Source organism: Somniosus microcephalus, chromosome 7 (assembly GCF_052327205.1).
Source record: "Somniosus microcephalus isolate GS21.2 chromosome 7, FLI_Smic_1.0, whole genome shotgun sequence".
Classification (NCBI taxonomy): domain Eukaryota; kingdom Metazoa; phylum Chordata; class Chondrichthyes; order Squaliformes; family Somniosidae; genus Somniosus; species Somniosus microcephalus.
Window position 1 is genome coordinate 24,100,214 of NC_140993.1, and position 24,013 is coordinate 24,124,226.

The 24,013-nt window shown below is 47.8% G+C and overlaps 1 protein-coding gene across 1 annotated transcript in view; it reads right to left on the reverse strand.

Moving 5' to 3' along the window:
* Positions 1-3,966: 3,966 nt before the first annotated feature.
* Positions 3,967-24,013, reverse strand: part of cdh7a (cadherin 7a) — a 157,806-nt gene continuing 137,759 nt past the window's right edge. The window contains exons 10-12 of the mRNA XM_085992296.1: positions 17,753-17,870; positions 15,642-15,893; positions 3,967-5,330 (exon numbers count right to left, since the gene is read on the reverse strand). Coding sequence (XP_085848422.1) covers positions 4,837-5,330; positions 15,642-15,893; positions 17,753-17,870 — 864 coding nt within the window. The 3' untranslated portion in view covers positions 3,967-4,836. The remainder of the gene's footprint in view (positions 5,331-15,641; positions 15,894-17,752; positions 17,871-24,013) is intronic.

A 24,013-nucleotide genomic window follows, 5' to 3' on the forward strand; every position in this document is an offset into this window, starting at 1 on the left:
ACAGAGTTAACGTTTCAGGTCGATGACCTTTCGTCAGGCTGACTGTTAACTCTGTTTTTCTCTGCACCGATGCTACCTGGCCTGCTGAGTTTTTCCAGCATTTCCTGTTGTTACTTCTTAAAATATATATTATTGGCTGCAAAGTGCTTTCGGGCATCCTGAGGTCATAAAAGGCGCTACAGAATTGCAAATCTATCATCCTTCTTTCTATAGCGCTATCCCTGATCCAGATGGTACATACGGGTCAGTATGCAGCAAGATAGCACAATTCTGGGGCAGCCTGTCTTGTGAAGCTACTCGTATTGCAATATGGAGTGATAGGACACAGTGGCCTAGAAATTGGGTTGGGGCGCCAAAGTGGCGCAAAAGTCGCCTGAGCGCAGGATTTAGCGCAGCGATCGGAGTGATACCGATCGCCAGATATTCAGTTTCAGTGCCCCTCGAGGGGGATGGGGCGAGGCTCGAGGCGCTCCACGCCCCTCTTGGGGCGCTGAAACTGATTATCGCAGCGCAACGTGCCACAGCACCACATGCTGCGGCACGGCACGCTGCGGTACTGCAGGCCTTCCTCCCACTGTTAAGGGGGAGGTGCCTGCAACAGCGCGATCCCCGCTCGCGAGTGCCGGCAAATAAGCCCGGCACCAAGGAGAAGTGCCGGGCTCTTGGGAAACAGCCAGCAATGCCGCGGGGGGGGGGGGTCAGGAGGCCGGGGACGGAGGTGCTGGCAGGCGGCCGCCGAAAAAGCGGCCGCCCCGCACCTCAACCTTAACTTGCGCCGCTGCCGGCACAGTAAGGCCTCGTGAACCGGGCGCGGGTAGCGAGCGGCACAACTGCGGCGTTCGCTACCAAATATCGCGAACGGGGCACGAATGGGGCGCTGCGCACACCGATGACGTCATCGGTGGCGGCGCAGCGCAAATGCCTAGCGCCACCATTAGCGCCCCTACTGAATATCGCTGGAGACGCAGCCAGTGGCGCTACAGCCACTGACTGCCTCTTTAGGCGCTAACAGGTGGTGCTACTCACCCAATTTCTCCCCCAGTGATTCCCACCATAATTTCTCATCTCAAACAAGACCATCTGGGGACATACTAAGCAGAGGTGAAGAAATTACTAGAGGGTGAATTAACCATGCAATACTTGCACACATCCTGGCATCCAATAACAACTTATATTGTTAATATAATGCCTTTCATAGAATCAGACAGCACAGGAGGTGGCCATTCGGCCCATCATGTCTCTTTGAAGGAGCTATCCAATTAGCCCCACTCCCCTTCTCTTAACATATAAAAATGTCCCACGGTGCTTCAAACCAACTCAAGAGTGGCCTCAATGGTGGATTTTTTCATGGGCTGTTGAAGAAGCAAGCCTGATGGGTCAAATGGCTTCTTCATGTTCCACGATTTATTTTGTCCTTATGATGGCAGAAGTTACAAGGAAACAGAAAATATAACAACGATTTAGCCAGGAGAACAGTGCTAATGTTGAGTTAAAAGGTGTAGAAAGTTCAGATGGTGCAATGGCACCACTGGCATTGCAGTGGGCCAGAACTGCCGCCCGTCGCTTTGGCTTCCCCCCATAACCCCATGTCAACTCCCGTGGACGGGGTCCATAGAATGTTAGGGGTGGGTTCCCACAGCTAGGCAATGCCACTCGGCATCCATCCAGCCGAACCATCAGTTATTGGAGCAGTGCCCTTCTCGTGCCACCCAACACCGACAGTCCCAGAATTATTCCTCGGTGGTGGGGCTCATTTATAGCACTCCCCGCCTGCTCTCAGTATGGAGCTGTGTCCTGGCAGGATTTTTGGGAATGCCCTCAGACACGTGCCAAATTGCAGTTGGGGCGTGGTGGTGGCGGGGCGGGGGGGGCAAGTGTGGGCAGAAAAAGGGACTGGAATTTCTACGCTATACTGTGGTGCTGTAAGAAGCTCTGAGTCTGGTCCAGTCACTGGTCAACACTTTGTGGTGACACTGGATTGAGAACATCTTATTCCTCAGCAGTGTCATTACTTACCCAAGGACGGATATACTTGCCATAGAGGGAGTGCAACGAAGGTTCACCAGACTGATTCCTGGGATGGGGGGATTGTCCTATGAGGAGAGATTGAGTAGACTAGGCCTATATTCTCTGGCGTTTAGAAGAATGAGAGGTGATCTCCTTGAAGCATACAACATTTTTACAGGGCTTGACAGGGCAGATGCAGGGAGAATGTTTCTCCTGGCTGGGGAGTCTACGACCAGGTGTCACAGTCTCAGAATAAGGGTCGGCCATTTTGGACTGAGATGAGGAGAAATTTCTTCACTCAGAGGATAGTGAATCTTCGGAATTCTCTACCCCAAAAAGCTGTGGAGGCTCAGTCATTGAGTATATTCAAGACAGAGATCGATAGATCTTTGAATATTAAGGGAATCAAGAGATATGGGGATAGTGCAGGAAAGTGGAGTTAAGATAGAAGATCTCATTGAATGGCGGAGCAGGCTCAAGGGGCCAAATGGCCTATTCCTGCTCCTATTTCTTATGTTCTTATGTACTTACTTGAACAGGTGCAATATTTACCAGTGGATAAGTAACAAAATTTATATTTAAGAACAATATTCCATAAAATGTATTTTGTTTCCCAATCCAATAGTAACTGGTGTCAATGATCCAAGAATAGATTCCGTGCAGTTTGGTTGCAATCGCATCAAAGTGATTGCAGTTCTGTCAACCAGATCAAAGACACTATCCTGGCCGGGAGGTTATCAAGCTGTATGGTCCGTTCACTCTCTAATTCTTATAATTTCCAGAAATGTTTCAAACAAAAATGTCATGGAAACGTTCGTAGTAAAATAGGCTGGTGGGTTGGTTAATGGTGTGGTGGCTGCTGCCGCCCTTCTCTAGTGTTGAACTTCTAACCAGACGCAAGCCATGGGCCCCAGTCCCAACCTCGAATGACCACGTGAGCTCGGGATGGTCACGAGTGCAGCATCAGCAACTCACCACACAGTTTCTAAATGCAGTGTCATACGGAGGCCGAAACATAGAAGGTAGGAGCAGGAGTAGGCCATTCGGCCCCTCGAGCCTGCTCCACCATTCAATGAGATCTTGGCTGATCATCCAAATTCAGTACCCTGTCCCTGCCTTCTCTCCATATCCCTTGATCCCTTTAGCCTTAAGAAATATATCCAACTCCTTCCTGAATACATTTAATCTTTGGTAGAGAATTCCACAGGTTCACCACTCTCTGGGTGAAGAAATTCCTCCTCATCTCTGTCCTAAATGGCTTACCCCTTATCCTTAGACTGTGACCCCTGGTTCTGGACTCCCCCGCCATCGGGAACAACCTTCCTGCATCTAGTCTGTCTAGCCCTGTTAGAATTTTATAAGTTTCAATGAGATCCCCTCTCATTCTTCTAAACTCCAGCGAGTACAAGCCCAATCGACCCAATCTCTCCTCATACGTCATTCCTGCCATCCCAGGTATCAGCCTGGTGAATCTTCGCTGTGCTCCTTCCATGGCAAGAACATCCTTCCTCAGATAAGAACTCTGCCTCGCAAGGATGGTAGGAAAATGTTCAGAGACTGTACTTTACGTTGACTAACAGCAAGTGGATTTTTAATCTGGAGTTGCTATGATCTTGAACGCGCTGCCTGAAAGGGCGGTGGAAGCAGATTCAATAGTAACTTTCAAAAGGGGAATTGGATAAATACTTGTAGGGAAGTAAATTGAGGGGCTACGGGGAACAAGCAGGGGGGAGTGGGACTAATTGGATAGCTCTTTCAAAGAGCCGGCACAGACACGAGGGGCCGAATGGCCTCCTTCTGTGCTCTATGATTTTATGATTGTGGAGAGGTTTATCGATTAGCTCATCCTACAGTTTCTATACCTCCCCCTCCAACTAAAGGGGTAATTGCAGTGATTGGAGGAAACGGGTGAGGGGTGGATGGTAAGAAAGGGCCAGGAAGAGACAAGGGAAAGAAGTTGACGGAAAAAATATCACTTATAATGAAAAAGACACCAATGTTACATAACTAGGTACATAATCTATATTAATTTCCATTCTTTTATTGAAAACTATACAGGTATGACCAAACGTAATGACACTTTTTTAATATCCTATTACAAAACCCATTTTTTATTATTCATATATGTACAAATGGAGGAAACTCTACTGAACCATGGAGCAATAATTGTCTACAAAACTGCGCCTGAAATCTTTTTTTCCACAGATTGTGACATATGATGAAATTTCCAATTCTGACATTTAAAAAAAAAACAATTTCTATCATTCTTCCCTTTCAGCCTGCAGTGGATAAACAGCCCAGAAAGCATAATGGTGCCGTAAAAATAACTCCTTGGCAATTTTAAGTGGTTTACGGAGATGAAAGATGTTCCATTAATTTACTGTGATTAGATTCTTTCATGCTTTATTTCATCCATATATTCTGGAGTTAAGGGGGGGGGGGTGGAAATCAGCAGGTGCTCCCATGCCCAACACCGACCCAGTGCGAAGGCTGGCTCAAACACGATGGGGTTTGGGCTTTTTAATAATATAAATATATCGACGCGTAACAAATCAAAAAATTCTCCTGTACAAATCAGAAGAGATAAATGTTTGTAACCTAGCATTGCCGTCATCCTATCCCTTCATATCAAAAAAAATGCTAAGCAATGCTCACAATCTGGTTGCTTTGTGTGTTTTCCATGGGAATTCAGATGAAACTGTACCACCTAAGAAGAGGCAAAGTAAGGCTCTTAAAAAATGGTTTCCTATTTACATTTTCTTTTGTTTTCCGAAACTGTTCTGCGACTTACAAAAACAAAAAATCAGTGCAATCTTTTGAGCGGCGTAATTAAGAGTGTATGCTGTCCTTCGTGCTGCCGTACATATCTGCCAGCTTTTTAAAGCGGGGCCCCCAGTCACTGAGGTAATCGTAATTCTGGTCCGAGGCTGAAGTGACGGACTCCAAGGAGCTGAGCGACTCCGCCACGGAGCCGTTCCCCTCGAACGCGTACGTCTGTAGAGAGTCATATGGAGGAGCGCAGGGATCGGTGTCTGCGCCTTTCATCCTTTCCCAGATAAATTCCCTGAAGATAATATTATCGGGAGACATCTTGTGGGCCGTTTTGGAAAAGAGCTGAATTTCAGGCGTGACATCCCGGCGTGTTTTCACTTCTTGGATGAAATTGAGATTCCTCAGCGCGGCCATGTCGAAAGCTTCCGTGTCCTCCTCACCGCCTCCCTCGTCGTCGTACCTGACTATGTTCTCCCTGATGTCCTTCTCCTCGTCAAATATCAAAGGCTCCTTTTTGCGCCTTCTCAGGGTCACAATGAGCAGCACCAGCACTACAACACAAAAAAAATAACAATGATCAAAATCTGCTCCACCAAAGTAAAATATATAGGAACAGAGGAACAGCAGTAGGGTAGGCCATTCAGCCCCTCGAGCCTGTTCCCCTACTCAATTAGGCCTGTAACTTACCTCCATCTACTCCCCTTTGGTTCCGTAACCCTTAATACTGTTTGGCTAACAAAAACCTCCATTTTGAACATTTCAATTGTCCCCACAGCCTCAGCAGCTTTTTGGGGGAGAGAGTTCCAGATTCCCACCACCCTTTGTGTGAAGAAGTGCTTCCTGACATCACCTCTGTAAATCCCAAGCTGAACTTCAAATATAAGCATATTCATAGCGAAATTAATGTGGTTCGGTATGAAAATGAAACGATTATAGAAATGCAGTTAATCAAGCCATCCCCTTGGGTAGCGGGGGGGGGGGGTGAGAATCAGGCAGGTTTCCCACCTCCGTTCACTATTCACTGATTCCAAAGGAAAAGTGGGCATGTTTGGACAATGAGTGATTCCCTCTGATGCACACAACTGGAATTAACTTTCCACAACAGGAGTTTTACATAGTCCACTGTAACGTGGTGGCATATTACCCATGTACAGTATTTAGCATTCATGGGATAGCACTGAGGTAATCGCATCCTGCTTCTGTAATTCATGGTCAGAGACTTGGCCCACAGTGTAATAGAAATTGAAAAGAAATGCAGAGTGTAGGAGCACTCATTCATTTTCACAAAACTTTTGCTGAGAAATTGATCATTATGGATGAGCCTTGTAGTCATCAGAAGAAAGTCACCCACTGTCTTTGCTGCTTAAATATCTGTTAGCAAAACGGATCCAGGACAACTCTTGCCCTCTCCTCATACGTTGCTGGACAGGTTGCATAGACTAGGCTTGCATTCCCTTCAGTATAGAAGATTAAGGGGTGATCTAATTGTGGTGTTTAAGATTAGAGTAATTGATAGGGTAGATGAAGAGAAACTGTTTCCTCAGGTTCGGGGAGTCCAGAACAAGGGGGCATGACATAGAAACATAGGGGGGAGAGAAACATTCGGCCCCTCGAGCCTGCTCCGCCATTCAATGAGATCATGGCTGATCATCCAAATTCAGTACCCTGTCCCTGCCTTCTCCCCATATCCCCTGATCCCTTTAGCCTTAAGAAATATATCTAACTCCTTCTTGAATATATTTAATGAATTGGTCTCTACTGCCTTCTGTGGTAGAGAATTCCACAGGTTCTCCACTCTCTGGGTGAAGAAATTCCTCCTCATCTCTGTCCTAAATGGCTTACCCCTTATCCTTAGACTGTGACCCCTGGTTTTGGACTCCCCGCCATCGGGAACATCCTTTCTGCATTTAGTCTGTCTAGTCCTGTTAGAATTTTATAAGTTTCAATGAGATCCCCTCTCATTCTTCTAAACTCCAGCGAGTACAAGCCTAATCGACCCAATCTCTCCTCATACGTCATTCCTGCCATCCCAGGTATCAGCCTGGTGAATCTTCGCTGCACTCCCTCCATGGCGACCAAAACTGCACACAATACTCAAGCTGTGGTCTCACCAAGGCCCTGTACAACTGCAGCAAGACATCCTTGTTCCTGTACTCGAACCCTCTCGCTACAAAGGCCAACATACCATTTGCCTTCTTAACCGCCTGCTGCACCTGCATGCTTACCTTCAGCGACTGGTGCACAAGGACACCCAGGCCCCGTTGCACTTCCCCTTCTCCCAATCTATTGCCGTTCAGATAATAGTCTGCCTTCCTGTTTTTGCCACCAAAGTGGATAACCTCACATTTATCCACATTATATTGCATTTGCCCAATCACCCAACCTGTCCAAATCATCCTGGAGTTTCTCGGCATCCTCCTCACAGCACACATGCCCACCCAGCTTTGTGTCGTCTGCAAACTTGGAGATATTACAATTAGACCTTAAAATTAGAGCTAGACCATTCAGGGGGTGATCTCAGGAAGCATTTCTTCACTCAAAGGGTAGTGGGAATCTAGAACTCTCTCCCCCAAAAAGCTGTTAAGGCTGGGGGTCAATTGGAAATTTCAAAACTGAGATTGATAGGTTTTTCTTAGGCAAGGGTATGAAGAGAAGTGGAACCAAGACGGGTGAATGGAGTTAAGATACAGATCAGCCATGATCTAATTGAATGGTGGGACAGCAGGCTTGAGGGGCTGAATGGCCTACTCCTGTTCCTCAATTTATATTTGATTGATTGAAATTGCCCACTGAAATAAATTCCCTGTTCTCACATACAGTGTTAATTCCACATGGGGCAAGCTTTCTTCCTTCACACGATGATCTGGTAATCTGTAGCAAATCCCTAGCATTAGTTTCGTCTTTTTTGTACTGAAATTATCTTACAAATAGTTCATTGCGTTTATTAAGTTTATTTTGCTACCTGATGTCCCTAACATATAGGGATATACTACTTTCCTAATTACTCTAAACACAATATACTCTTCTTTCTTTCATGGAGCTGTTATTATTTTATCCATTACTAGCTGAAGTGCCCGGCGGTGCCGAGGCTTTCTCGAGGGCATGTTGTTGTTGGAAGAGAGAGAGAGAGCGACTGGGGGGAAGAGAGAGAGCGACTGGGGGGAAGAGAGAGAGCGACTGGGGGGAAGAGAGAGAGCGACTGGGGGGGAAGAGAGAGAGCGACTGGGGGGAAGAGAGAGAGAGCGACTGAGGGGAAGAGAGAGAGTGACTGGGGGGAAGAGAGAGAGTGACTGGGGGGAAGAGAGAGAGCAGGGAGGGGGAGGGAGGGCAGGGAGGGGGAGGGCAGGGAGGGGGAGGGGGGGGGCGGGGAGGGGAGGGAGGGGGAGGGAGGGCAGGGAGGGGGAGGGAGGGGGGAGAGAAGGGGAGGGGGGAGAGAAGGGGAGAGAAGGGGGGAGGGGGAGGGGGGAGAGAAGGGGGAGGGGGAGAGAAGGGGGAGGGGGAGAGAAGGGGGGAGGGGGGAGAGAAGGGGGAGAGGGAGAGAAGGGGGAGGGGGAGAGAAGGGGGAGGGGGAGAGAAGGGGGGAGGGGGAGAGAAGGGGGGAGGGGGGAGAGAAGGGGGGAGGGGGAGAGAAGGGGGGGAGGGGGAGGGGGAGGGAAGGGGGGGAGGGGGGAGGGAAAGGGGGGAGGGGGGAGGGAAGGGGAGAGGGGGGAGAGAAGGGGGGAGAGAAGGGGGGGAGGGGGAGAGAAGGGGGAGGGGGAGAGAAGGGGGAGGGGGGAGAGAAGGGGGAAGGGGGAGAGAAGGGGGGAGGGGGAGAGAAGGGGGAGGGGGAGAGAATGGGGGGAAGGGGGGAGAGGGGAGAGAAGGGGGGAGAGAAGGGGGGGAGAGGGGGAGAGAAGGGGGGAGGGGGAGAGAAGGGGGGAGGGGGGAGAGGAGGGGGGAGAGAAGGGGGGAGGGGGAGAGAAGGGGGAGGGGGGAGAGAAGGGGGGGAGGGTGGAGAGAAGGGGGGAGGGAGAGAGAGAGAGACAAAGGGAAGGAGAGAGAGAGGGCGAGTGGCCCGCGGCCGCAAATGGAGCCAAGCCCCGAGAACAGGCGTGAGCCGGCTTGAGGCTGAGAGACGGCCACGCCCGGTTGCCGGGGTAACCCTTCCCCCCCTTCCGAGCCCCTGTCCTCCCGAGCACCGGCTGCGCCGCCCCACCCCGCACTCCCGAGAGCCCCGCTCTCCGAGCCCCGGCCGCCCAGCCCCGCACTCCTGAGAGCCCTGCTCTCCGAGCCCCGCCCGCCCCGCACTCCCGAGAGCCCCGCTCTCCGAGCCCCAGCCGCCCGCCCCACCCCACACTCCCGAGAGCCCCGCTCTCCGAGCCCCGCCTCGCCCCGCACTCCCGAGAGCCCCGCTCTCCGAGCCCCGGCCGCCCCGCCCCGCACTCCCGAGAGCCCTGCTCTCCGAGCCCCGCCCCCCCCGGCCGAGCCGGCTTGAAGTCCGCCGATTGCGGCTGTGAGAGACGGCCGGAGGGCCCGGTTGCCGGGGTAACCCTTCCCGCTCACCAAGCCCCGCCCGAGATCCGCACTCCCGAGAGCCCCGCCCCCCCCCCGCCCGAGCTGAGCGGGGAACAGAGAGAGATGCCGCGTCTCAGCTGCTCCTGCTGTGCGCGCACCCTGACCCTCGTGACCCTCGTGGCTGACGCCGTTGCCCCGGGTAACGTGACAGCGGGGGGCGGGGGCGGGTGAGGAGCTTAGCAGAAGCCGTGGGACAATTACCTAGCTCGGGCCTGGCTGGGCAAGAAAGGCCCAGGCTTTGAGGCCTAACAAAAACGGGGAAAGGTAGGAAAAAGAATCTTCAGGTTAGAGAAAATATTTACAAATGAATGAAGTTTTTTTTAAACAATTTAATAAAAGCAATTTTATTTTGCTGGAAATGTATATTTGAAAAGAAAGACGCAGAAAGCAGGAAAAAGAATGGAAGCAAGATGGCGGCTACTCACCTCGGTTCAGAACGATAAGGCCCACCCACACACGCACCGATTGGTCGACCATCAGGTCACCAAAGCGTAGGATTGGTCAATCGTCCCGTCACTCGACCGTAGGAGGGCCCGGCCGCACGCGCCAGCAACCCGGCGTACGATTGGTCGACCTCGAGGTCACTCTGTCGCTAATGAGCGGATAATGAGATGCTAATGAGCGGAATGTTGAAGGTTTTTCGGATACCGCGGGCACGATTTTCGTCCGGCCGAAACGTAAATACGCTTACCAGCGTTTCGGAAAGGTGAGCTTTCTTTCGACGTAACGCACGCGTAGGTACGCTCTGTAACTTTCGAGCGCATAGTCGGACAGACGCACACCCGAGGACAGACAGATAGAAGGACAGACAGATAGACAGACAGATCGACTCCTTTATATATATAGATAGATAGAAGATGGGTGGCAAGGTGTATAGGTCCTTTTTAACGCATTTGCTTCGCTCCAGTTTTTTGGCAAAATTTCTATATTCAGTGTTTTTTTTAATTCATTCACGGGATGTGGGCATCGCTGGTGAGGCCAGCATTTATTGCCCATCCCTAGTTGCCCTTGAGAAGGTGGTGGAGTTCCAGGATTTTGACCCAGCGACGATGAAGGAATGACAATATACTTCTAAGTCAGGATGATGTGTGACTTGGAGGGAACTTGGAGGTGGTGATGTTCTCATGTGCCTGCTGCCCTTGTCCTTCTAGGTGGAAGAGGTTGTGGGTTTGGGAGGGGCTGCCAAAGAAGCCTTGGTGAGTTGCTGCTGTGCATCTTGTAGATGGTACACACTGCAGCCACAGTGCGCCAGTGGTGGAGGGAGTGAATGTTTAAGGTGGTGGATGGGGTGCCAATCAAGGGGGCTGCTTTGTCCTGGATGGTGTCGAGCTTCCTGAGTGTTATTGGAGCTGCACTCATCCAGGCAAGTGGAGAGTATTCCATCACACTCCTGACTTGTGCCTTGTAGATGGTGGAAAGGCTTTGGGGAGTCAGGAGTTGAGACACTCGCCGCAGAATACCCAGCCTCTGACCTGCTCTTGTTGCCACAGTATTTATGTGGCTGGTCCAGTTAAGTTTCTGATTAATGGTGACCCCCCAGGATGTTGATGGTGGGGGATTCAGCGATGGTAATGCCGTTGAATGTCAAGGGGAGCTGGTTAGACTCTCTACATTATCCTTACGTTGTCCCCTACATTATTCATCAGAATCTCATTCATCATCTTCTTTAACTGTATAATCACACAGCATGAAAGGAGGTCATTCGGCCCATCGGCTCTTTGAAAGAGCAAGCCAAATACTCCCACTCCCCCTGCCCTGTCCCCATAGCCCTGCTAATTTTTTTCCTTTTCAGGTATTTATCCAATTTCCTTTAGAAAGTTACCATTGAATCTGCTTCCACTGCCCTTTCAGGCAGCGTGTTCCAGATCACAACAACTCACTGAGTAAAAAAGAATTCTCATCTTCCCCTGGCGTTTTAAATTATGTTAAATCTGTCCTCTGGTAAATGACCTTCCTGCCAGTGTAAACATTCTCCCTATCTACTCTGTCGAAACCCCTCATCATTTTGAACACCTCCATTAAATCTCCCCTTAAACTTCTCTGTTCTAAGGAGAACAACTGAAGTCCCTCATTCCTGGTACCATTCTAGTAAATTTTTCTCCACAGCTTCTCCAAGGCCTTGCTAACCTTTCTACAGTGTGGTGCCCAGAATTGGACACAATACTCTAGCTGAGATAACAACAGAAAACGCTGGAAAAACTCAGCAGGCCAGGCAGCATCCGTGGAGAGAGAAACAGCGTTAACGTTACAGGTCGATGACCTTTCGTCAGAACTGGAAAAAAGCAGGAAATGGAAAGCAAGTTTAGGGGCTGGGAAAAGGGGGAGGGGATGAAAGTACAAAAGGGAAGGTCAGTGATAGGATAGAAACCAGGAGTGATTAAGAGACATTGAGAGACATTAAGAGATAGTCAAGGCGAGGGGAGGGGGTAATGGGACAGGTTAAGGAACAAAGGATGGCTCTAGATGAGGTGTGAATTGCGCTGGCAGAATGAAGGACAGCTGCCATGGGGGAGGGAAGAACAAAAGGGCCAAACAAAAAGTATGGATAAAAAAACAATTTTTTTAAAGAGAATATATATATATATGTGATAGGGGCCGAGGTTATGATCTGAAATTGTTGAACTCAATGTTGAGTCCAGAGGGCTGTAGAATGCCTAATCGAAAGATGAGGTGCTGTTCCCCGAGCTTACGCTGAGCTTCCGTGGAACAATGCTCTAGCTGAGGCCTAACCAATAATTCATAAAGGTTTTAACATAACTTCCTTTGACACTTCTTTCCAGTGTCAATCAGGCCTGGTGTTTGCTCTCTTTTAGTGTCGTTGGTCTTTCTATCATCTCTTCATAGGTAACTTCGATAGCCAATAGATTTTATCTTCTTGCCTTTTAAATGCTAACCTGCATGCTGAAGACAGCCCTTTGATTAGAATCATAGAATCATAGAATAGTACAGCACAGAAGGAGGCCATTCGGCCCATCGAGTCTGCGCCGGCTCTTGCAAAGAGCAATCCAGTTAGTCCCACTCCCCCGCTCTTTCCCCGTAGCCCTGCAATTTTTTCTCCTTCAAGTATTTATCCAATTCCCCTTTTGAAGGCAGTTATTATGGGCATTTACTATTCTATTATAATGCAGCCCAGGGTCTCTCATGGGTCCCATTATTTCCTTTGTCCTCTATATTCCCTAAATGTAGGCCTTTACAACAAAGTCTTAATATGGCTCTTGGAAGTCAAATTATTGTTCGGAGTTACAGGGCAAAATATTTGGCCCACAGAGTGCTAGAGCAGGGCAGCTCACCATAAGTTGCCATTCTTTTCCTGGAACCCTTCAGGTCAAAATTCTTTTGCGCTGTAACTTGCTGGATGTATGAGCTGATAAGAGGGCAACAGGGCTTCAGTGACCTTGGTAAACGACGGTACCAACCATCTATCTCCTTAACCAATGAGATTTAAGGATTGAGGAGGAATGAGAGGAATGACAGAAAGGGAAAGTGAATTAGAGTCACATCAGGTACAGAAAGAAAAATAAAGAGAGGGAAAGAAAGATTGGATTAAGAAAGAGAGAAAAAAGAGATAGAAAAGAAAAGTAAGAAAAAAAAACCTCTAGGAACAATTCACTACCTGTAGGAATGAGCGTCCACAGTTTCAACTGTTCCTTTTCTGGGCCGGAGAGGTTGAGTGACATTGGAGTAACGTAATTAAAAGTAAGTACCTGCCCTAACTTTCTGCGACAAGTTTAATGGGTAATTAATGTGCAAAGGCAGCAATTTCTTGAAGCTCACAGGAAGGTGGAGGGCGAGCCGCCGTTTTCACATGGCTAACGGCGGAGCGACGCAACTCATCCAGCAACTTGTGGCGATTCGCAATTCACGGGGTGTCTCTTCCTCGCCACAAGTCACTGGACGATTTATACGTTAATAACGGAGAGAGCCTTTAAACGCAACATTGTTTTACCAGCAAATTCTGGCCCAATGCTGCCATTAACATTGTCATAGAAACATAGAAACATAGAAGATAGGAGCAGGAGTAGGCCATTCGGCCCCTCGAGCCTGCTCCGCCATTCAATGAGATCATGGCTGATCATCCAAATTCAGTACCCTGTCCCTGCCTTCTCCCAATATCGCTTGATCCCTTTAGCCTTAAGAAATATATCCAACTCTTTCTTGAATATATTTAATGAATTGGCATCTACAGCCTTCTGTAGTAGAGAATTCCACAGGTTCACCACTCTCTGGGTGAAGAAATTCCTCCTCATCTCAGTCCTAAATGGCTTACCCCTGATCCTTAGACTATAACCCCTGGTTCTGGACTCCCCGGCCATCGGAAACATCCTTCCTGCATCTAGTCTGTCCAGGCCTGACAGAATTTTATAGGTTTCGATGAGATCCCCTCTCAATCTTCTAAACTCCAGTGAGTATAAGCCCAATCGACACAATCTCTCCTCATACGTCATTCCTGCCATCCCAGGTGTCAGCCTGGTGAATCTTCGCTGCACTCCTTCCATGCCAAGAACATCCTTCCTCAGATAAAGCGACCAAAACTGCACACAATACTCACGGTGCGGTCTCACCAAGGCCCTGTACAACTGTAGCAAGACATCCTTGTTCTTGTACTCGAACCCTCTTGCTACGAAGGCCAACATACCATTTGCCTTCTTAACCGCCTGCTGCACCTGCATGCTTACCTTCAGTGACTGGTGCACAAGAACACCCAGGTCTCTTTGCACTTCCCCTTCTCCCAATCTATTGCCATTCAAATAATAATCTGCCTTCCTGTTTTTGCCACCAAAGTGGATAACCTCGCATTTATCCACATTATAGTGCATTTGCCATGTTTCTGCCCAATCACCCAATCTGTCCAAATCGTACTGGAGTTTCACGACATCCTCCTCACAGCATACCCTCCCACCCAGCTTTGTGTCGTCTGCAAATTTGGAGATATTACATCCAATTCCGTCGTCCAGATCATTAATATATATTGTGAACAGCTGGGGTTCTAGGACCGATCCTTGCGGTACCCCACTAGTCACTGCCTGCCACTCGGAAACCGACCCGTTTATTCCAACTCTTTGCTTTCTATCCGCCAACCAGTTCTCTATCCAAGTCAATACCTTGCCCCCAATCCCATGTGCCTTAATTTTGCACGCTAATCTCTTATGCGGGACCTTATCGAAAGCCTTCTGAAAGTCCAAATACACCACATCCACTGGTTCTCCCTTATCTATTTTACCAGTTACATCCTCAAAAAATTCCAGTAGATTAGTCAAGCACGATTTACCTTTTGTAAATCCATGTTGACTTTGTCTGATCCTGTCACTGCTTTCCAAGTGCTCTGCTATTACATCTTTTATAATGGACTCTAGCATTTTCCCCACTACCGATGTCAGGCGTACCGGTCTATAATTCCCCGCTTTTTCTCTACCACCTTTTTTGAATAGTGGGGTAACATTAGCTATCCTCCAATCCATGGGTACTGTTCCAGAGTCTATCGAGTTCTGGAAGATGACCAACAATGCATCTACTATTTCTAGGGCCACTTCCTTAAGTACCTTAGGATATAGATTATCAGGCCCTGGGGATTTATCGGCCTTCAGTCCCATCAATTTTCCGAACACCGTTTCCCTACAAATACTGATTTCTTTCAGTTCCTCCCTTTCATCAGACCCTATGTTCCCCGGCATCTCTGGGAGGTTATTTGTGTCCTCCTTGTCAAATCTGAGCGAGACCGAACTTGATCTAACTTGGAGGTATTCAGTCATTTTTTTTCCTCAAACAAAACATCCCACTTCAAACATTAGCAACACCTTGCAAGTGTTGGCCGTGGCTCAGTGGGTAGCACCCTCACCTCTGAGTCAGAAGGATTGTGGGTTCAGGTCCCACTCCAGAGACTTGAGCACAGTCTAGGCTGACACTCCGGTGCAGTGCTGAGGGAGTGCAGCACTGTCGGAGGTGCCGTCTTTCAGAAGAGACGTTAAACCGAAGCCCCCGTCTGCTCTCTCAGCTGGACGTAAAAGATCCCATGGCCACTATATCGATCGAAGAGCAGGGGAGCTATCCCCAGTGTCCTGGCCAATATTTATCCCTTAATCAACATCACTAAAACAGATTATCTGGTCATTTTCACATTGCTGTTTGTGGGAGCTTGCTGTGCACAAATTGGCTGCTGCATTTCCCACATTACAACAGTGACTACACTTCAAAAGTACTTCATTGGCTACAAAGTGCTTTGAGATGTCCGGTGGTTGTGAAAGGCGCTATATAAATGCAAGTCGTCTTCTTCTTACAAGGGCAAGATCATTAAGATAGAGGTTACGTACCCAGCAGTGTCAGGACACAGGCCAGTATGGCGATGAGAGCTCCGGTGCTGAGGCCCGCAGGCAGAGCAAAGGCTTCAGCATTGCACGAATGGGCGATGCCATCGTCATCGCAACCACAGACCCGGACGGTGAGGGTGTTGGTGCTGCTCAGTGATGGAGTGCCATTGTCCACGATCAGGATGGGCAGGAAGTAAACAGCCTGTTCTTGTCGGCTGAAACCAGCTCTTCGAGTCAGAATCACTGCGGTGTTATCTAAATATTTGTTTGGGGGAAAAATGATTGTTATTTTTACATAGAATTAGGTACAGCACAGAAACAGGCCATTCGGCCCAACAGAACCATGCCAGTGTTTCTGCTCCACACGAGCCTCCTCCCACCCCGACTTCATCCAACCCTATCAACATAACCTTCTACTCCTTTTCCCCTCGTGTGTTTATCCAACTTCCCCTTAAATGTGTGCTATTCGCCTCAACCATTCCCTGTGGTAGCAAGCTCCACATTCCAAGCACTCTCTTTGTAAAGAAGTTTCTCCTGGAATTCCTCATTGGATTTCTTAGTCACTATCTTACATTTATGGTCAATCGATGTTCCCATTAAGCTTCGTGGCCGTGCAGCGCTCTGGAGGTCCCGCGCTGGCCCTCACCAGCTTTTAAATGGAAAAACCGCGCATGTGCGGAAATCTGAATGCGCTACGCAGCCTATTAAAGGGGCCACGCACCCCAAAAGTTTTTTTTAGGAGGAATGTTGTTTATGGCACCTCATTTTTAGATAGTGTAGGAATTGGCGAATTCCTACGAATAACTGAGATCGACACCAGAGAACGATCAAACAGGTCTTTACTCAACAGAGATGCCATGAGGACTGACTGGGCAGTCCCGTGGTTTGCGACGTGATGTCATCACGTTTGCCCGCGTTTTCCCGCGCTCTTAAAGGGGCCACGCCCCGTACATGCAAACTCTATATACAAAACACAGTAATGCCTAACACAATGGTACAGGTTTAGGCTGGTGTTAGAACATCGTTAAAGAGAATTATATACAGTTAGCCAGAGTCATTCAGTGGTTCTGCCACAACAGTAAATTTGATACATATATATATTTATGAATTTTATTTTGTATTCATGCGATGAGCAATATATATACCTGTTATATACAAGTATGGGTGAACCTTTGCTTAATAATGTAACGCACGGCTCAGTGTGACACTCATTTGGCACGATTCAATGAACTAGTAGATGTGACTTATTCAAGTGAAAGTCAGCGGCCATTAAGTATTTCCATTTTTTTTTCTCTCCCACTTGCCTTACTTTAAATAGGCAGCACCAAAATTTCTCTTTGCAATCCTGTTTTATTCAGCAGCTGGGCACGCCCTTGAGGACATTACAGCTTAATTATAAAGAGTACTGTCACCATCCATCATTTCATGACAGGCGGACATGTTGTGCGGGTGCCACAGGTCTCCAGCGTTTTCGCACTTTGATTGATCAGTTCCACAGCGAACAACATGTTTGCACTGAAAAGCCATTAACAAAGCAAAACACATTTTTGTCACGCTGTCATATCACAATGTAAAATACGCGACATTAAAGAAAAAGGTCACCTCTCTTTCCATGTCTTTTCAACCCGATTTACAGAATAATTTGCGATATTACAGTGCCGGAATATAAAATATGGAGGGTTTTATTTTTAAAACCACCTCACCAGATTTTTTTTTTGTAAAGTCACCTTTGCCTGACCGATATCGCGTTCATAACGCCGGGAGCAAGTTGTGTAAGAACTCGAGCTGTAGAGATTCGAGGCCATGACGTTACACATTGTTCGGATTAAGAGAGGTGAACGGAGAATTTGGAAAAAGTTGCCGCAGGAAATGAGTGGCCACTTTCCACTTCCATCTCGCTGTTTGCGATGATTTAAGCAGCACCGCTTCTGAGCGGCCAGCTGATCCATGTGTATAAATTACTACGGGGGCCAATTACTCTGCAATTGATATCCGGCGGACACAGTGGGTTTTTTCTTTGGCTCGGAGTCACCGGTGAGCGCGTAAGACAAAGGTCATAAACCACGAAATTACGACTGACCCAGGCACTAATCCGGCAGTAAATAAATAGTTACCTCGGTTATCTTGCACTGTGAAGTTCAGGTTGTTTGCAGCCCCGGGAGCAAGGGAAAAATAAAAGTGGTGCCCGCTGGGTGGTTTATCTCTGTCCACTGCACTGATTCTCTGAATTATCTGTAAGCACAGCAAAAGATCAGAATTGTTTTGGGCCGAAGCATGACTGTAGCAACTCGACACACCAGGTCAAATTAAGAAGGTCGAGATATCTTCATTGCACAAATATACGCTTCCAGAAATTTGTAAAGAGCCATGAATAACATAAGATAAAGACATAAGAAAGCATAGAATGGGGAAACAGTCAATCATTCGGCACATCCTTCCACGAGTCGTACACAGTCTGATATATCTTGGAGTTTATCCAACGTCTTTCAATTGCTGAGGAATGATTCTGATTCAGCAGGTTGTGGGTTCACAGTCCCACTCCAGAGACTTGAGCACAAAAATCTCGGCTGACACTCCAGTGCAGTGCTGAGGGAGTGCTGCACTGTCGGAGGTGCCGTCCTTCGGATGAGCCGTTAAACCGAGGCCCCGTCTGCTCTCTCAGGTGGATGTAAAAGATCTCATGGCACACTTTCGAAGAAGAGCAGGGGGAGTTATCCCTGGTGTCCTGGCCAATATTTATCCCTCAATCAACATCTATATATATAATAATGAATAAAACAGATTATCTGGTCATTATCACATTGCTCTTTGTGGGAGCTTGCTGTGCTCAATTTGGATGCCGCGTTTCCTACATTACAACAGTGACTCCACTTCAAAAAGTACTTCATTAGCTGTAAAGCACTTTGGGAAATTTGGTGGTCATGAAAGGCGCTATATAAATGCAAGACTGTTTTTTCCTTTTGTTATGCATCTATGAAGTTTCTCTCTGTCTCCCATCCACCCCCTCCTCACCACCGCCCACCAAAGGATACCTGAATAAGACTCCAGAATATCCACTGTTTTGCAACCATTATTCATCCAAGACTGGTTGCTTTCCATGGCACAGAGACGTAAATTAGAATCACATAATGGGGTCAATACTGAGCGATAATGCCTCATAACCATCTGCCAGAATTGCTGGCATGCTGCACATTAATGGACAGCAAATTCTCCAATCCCTGCTGACCTTCTTACAAACTTACAATTCTAGGCTGTTTGCCAACAGCTACAACTTGTATTTATATAGCGCCTTTAACGTAGTAAAACGTCCCAAGGTGCTTCACAGGAGCGATTATCAGACAAAACTAGGCACCGAGCCACAAAAGGAGATAAAAGGACAGGTTGATCAAAGAGGTGGGTTTTAAGGAGGAGGGAGAGGTAGAGCGGCGGAGAGGTTTTAGGAGAAAATTCCAGGGATCTCGGAGGGTTGTAGATCGCTAAAGAGATAGGATGGGGTGAGGGGCAAGGGATTTGAAAATAACGATAGAACTTTAAAATTGAGGTGTTGCCGGAGCGGGAGCCAATGTAGGTCAGTGATCGCAGGTTTGGCGGGTGAAGGGGCCTTGGTACAAGTTAGGATACGGGCAGCAGAGTTTTGAATGAGCACGAGTTTCTGGAGTGTGCAAGGTCGGAGGCATATATAAAGCCCTGATGAAATTGCAAATACATCCTCTGTGACTGTGACTCTGATGTGTCACCCCTCCCAATCCTTCTCGACCTTCCTGCCGTCTTTGACACAGTCGACCAGACCATCCTCCTCCGACACCACTCCTCTATTGTCCAGTTCAGTGGGACTGCCCTTGCGTGGTTCTGTTCTTACCTATCCAATCTTTCAGGCTACATTTGTGAGAGACTAATGATGTATTTGCTACTTTTTTTTAAAGGATCAGGACAAATACGAGCGAATTTTATTCATTCATGGGACGTGGGCGTCGCTGGCAAGGCCAGCATTTATTGCCCATCCCTAATTGCCCTCGAGAAGGTGGTGGTGAGCTGCTTTCTTGAACCGCTGCAGTCCGTGTGGTGAAGGTACTCCCACAGTGCTGTTAGGGAGGGAGTTCCAGGATAAAAAGCTTGTATCAGTAATGGTGACCATGAAACTATCAGATTGTCGTAAAAACCCATCTGGTTCCCTGATTTCCTTTAGGGAAGGAAATCTGCTGTCCTTACCCGGTCTGGCCTACATGTGGTTGACTCTTAACTGCCCTCTGAAATGGCCTAGCAAGACACTCAGTTGTAACAAACCGCTACGAAACACAATAATAAGAATGAAACTGGACAGACCACCCGACGTCGCAAAATCCTGGAACTCCCTCCCTAGCAGCACTGTGGGAGTACCTTCGCCACACGGACTGCAGCGGTTCAAGAAGGCGGCTCACCACCACCTTCTCAAGGGGCAACTAGGGATGGGCAATAAATGCTGGCTTTGCCAGCGACGCCCACATCCCATAAAACAAATTAAAAAAAAATACCAACAGGTCCATGCTGTTGTTTATGCTCCACACGAGCCTTCTCCCACCCCTCTTCGTCTAACTCCATCGACATATCCTTTTATTAATTTCTAGCTTCCCCTTGAATGCATCTATGCTATTTGCCTCACCTACTCCCCGTGGTAGCGAGTTCCACATTCTCACCACTCTCTGGGTAGAGAAGTTTCTCCTGACTTCCCTATATCAGCACCATCATTTGTACTGTGTGGGGTTCAGCAGCTGAATTCTTACTGTGAACAGTATCTCCAAGTTTGCAGACGACACAAAGCTGGGTGGGCATGTGTGCTGTGAGAAGGATGCCAAGAAACTCCAGGATGATTTGGACAGGTTGGGTGATTGGGCAGAAGCATGGCAGATGCAATATAACGTGGATAAATGCAAGGTTATCCACTTTGGTGGCAAAAACAGGAAGGCAGATTATTATCTGAATGGCAATAGATTGGGAGAAGGGGAAGTGCAACGAGACCTGGGTGTCCTTGTGCACCAGTCGCTGAAGGTAAGCATGCAGGTGCAGCAGGCGGTTAAGAAGGCAAATGGTATGTTGGCCTTCGTAGCGAGAGGGTTTGAGTACAGGAACAAGGATGTCTTACTGCAGTTGTACAGGGCCTTGGTGAGACCACATCTTGAGTATTGTGTGCAGTTTTGTTCGCCTTATCTGAGGAAGGATGTTCTTGCCATGGAGGGAGTTCAGCGAAGATTCACCAGGCTGATACCTGGGATGGCAGGAATGACGTATGAGGAGAGATTGGGTCGATTGGGCTTATACTCGCTGGAGTTTAGAAGAATGAGAGGGGATCTCATTGAAACTTATAAAATTCTGACAGGACTAGACAGACTAGATGCAGGAACGATGTTCCCGATGGTCGGGGAGTCCAGAACCAGGGGTCACAGTCTAAGGATAAGGGGTAAGCCATTTAGGACAGAAATGAGGAGGAATTTCTTCACTCAGAGAGTGGTGAACCTGTGGAATTCTCTACCACAGAGGGCAGTAAAGGCCAATTCCTTAAATATATTCAAGAAGGAGTTGGATATATTTCTTAAGGCTAAAGGGATCAAGGGATATGGGGAGAAAGCAGGGACCGGGTACTGAATTTGGATGATCAGCCATGATCGCATTGAATGGCGGAGCAGGCTCGAGGAGCGGAATGGCCTACTCCTGCTCCTATCTTCTATGTTTCTATGAACAGATCAGCACCTTCATTCTTACTGTGTAAAGACCTCCATCTCCATTCTCGTCTTGCGGAGTGGTCAGCAGATTTAAGACTTCTTGCAAGAAACTATGTGGATTAATTTTGATACCTCAAGAGCTCCATGGCCAATCTCAGCTCTCCTGTTTAATTCCAATGTGGCAGCAGATCTGTCATTCCTCTCAATTAGATGACTTGCAATTGGTGTGGCACTAATTAAAATGTATTCACACAGATGGAAGAGCGGCCTGCAGCTGAACGATTTTACGAAATGTTAAGAGGTTGACAGAATGAACTTTTAGACAGACAACTACATTGACTGATTTGACACTCCAGTGCATGGGCTTATTTATTTATCTGGAAACTGTTACAGCTTTAAACGTGTTAGACAAAACAATGATTTTTGTTTAAGCAGCTGAAAATCTTAGTTATCCCCACTGAGATCAATTAGATTGCTATTGTTCCACACATGGCATGCCGACTGGAGTTTCAGATGCAGAAATCACATTGGACTCTATATGGTCATTAATTATGAATGTGTAATTCCTGAACAAAACTAAAGCACTCTGAAACCTTGTTAGTATAAACTCCATTTCTGCAGATATCTTTGTTCCAACAAGCATTCCATCACACCCTGTTATTATGATTATTAAAGGAGGTTAAACGTGGCATTCTTGTAAACCTGGTGCTGGAACTTCGAATAGTTCTTCTGCCATTTTAGGTTGTTTTGCTAAACCTGTATAAATCACTGGTTGGGCCTCAGCTGGAGTATTGTGTTCAATTCTGGGCACCGCACTTTAGGAAGGATGCCAAGGCTCTGGAGAGGGTGCAGAGGAGATTTACTAGAATGGTACCACTGATGAGGGACTTCAGTTATGTGGAGAGACTGGAGAAGCTGGGATAGTTCTCCTTAGAGCAGAGACGGTTAAGGGGAGATTTGATAGAGGTGTTCAAAATCATGAATGGTTTTGATAGAGTAAATAAGGAGAAACTGGCAGGAGGGTCGGTAACCAGAGGGCACAGATTTAAGATAATTGGCAAAAGGACCAGAGGGGAGATGAGGAGAATTTTTTTTACTCAGCGAGTTGTTGTGATCTGGAATGCACTGCCTGAAAGGGAGGTGGAAGCAGATTCAGTAGTAACTTTCTCAAGGGAATTGGAGAAATACTTGAAGGGGAAGTATTTGCAGGGCTCTGGGGAAAGAGCAGGGGAGTGGGACTCGTTGGACGGCTCTTTCAAAGAGCCGGCACAGGCACGATGGGCTGAGTGGCCTCCTTCTGTGCTGTATCATCATTCTATGATAACAGTAAGACAGAGGCAAAGGCAAACTATTACAAGGCAGATACCTCACAAAATTAACCTCGGTGATTTCTGAGACACAAGGACTTAAAAAGTTTGTAATGAGGTTCCAATGTGCAAGACAAAATCTGATGTTGATTTAGCCTCTGATTGTGAAGCTTGATATCTTGAGAATATTTGCATTTATATCGGGCCCTTCACAACAGAATCTGAAGTCTCAAAGTGCTTCTTTACACAGTGAGTTACTTTGTGGGGAGCAGTGACTGTTGTTATGTAGGTGAATGGAGCAACCATTCTCTGTCAGCGATGCCCCACAACTAGCCATGAGAGGAATAAGATAGCATTGGCAGGACATGTTCACTAGCACTGACCTGCTCTTATCTGTCATCATCCAACATTGGTTAAAAAAACACAGAGGGCAGGATTTTCATCGGGCCGTGGAGGCGGAATTGGAGGCGTGTGGGGGGTTAAAATCCCAAAATCAGGGGGCACAACCCCATCCCGCCCCCAACCCGCCTCCATGCCAGTTTCAAAGGAGGCGGGTGCTGCTGAAGTGTGGGATTCCCGACGGCTCCAAACCATGCCAAGTTAGCGAGGCGGGCCGTCGGGATGAAGGGCTTGGAGGGGTCGAGATGTCTGGTGTTCAGATGAGTGATGGGTGCATAAGTGCAGAGGTAAGTGTGTTTGGTGTGTCTAAAGTGTTTAAAGAAGTTTTACTTACCTTTACTTACCTTTGCAGCCTTCCTTCCTTCAGGTCTCGGGAGTCCCTCATCTCACCGGCACAGAAAGCAGAATGGCCGCGAGCCGTCAAAAGTTGCAGCATTCAGCTGTCTGTTCCGGGGAGATCTCTAAATCATCCTGAGAGGAAGGAATTAACCCAAAGTACAGATTGTCAGTGTTTGACAGCTTCAAACAGCTGTGAAACGCTGATATTTCATCTGTCAAAAGGTCTTGACAGATGAAATATCAATCTGTGACGTCACCTGTTGCCGGGTGGCCCTTAATTGGCCTGCTGAGCCCGCTGGGCAGGCTCAACAAGGTCAATCAAGTCAAAATCGCGTGGGTTGGCCACAACTCGATGGAGGCGGGACTACAACCCCAAAAGTTGTAGTCCCGCCTCCTACCCGCCTCCTCAATGAAAATCCAGCCCAGATTGTCTGCTCATTATCTCATTGACCACTTTGACAGTAGACGTAAAAGCTCCCATGGCACTATTGGAAGAAGAGCAAAGGGAGTTCTCCCCGGGGTCCTGGCTAATATTTATCCCTCAACCAGCATCACTAAGATTATCCGGTCATGAGCACATTGCTGTTTGTGGGAGCTTGCTGTGCGCAAATTGGCTGCCACATTTCCTACATTA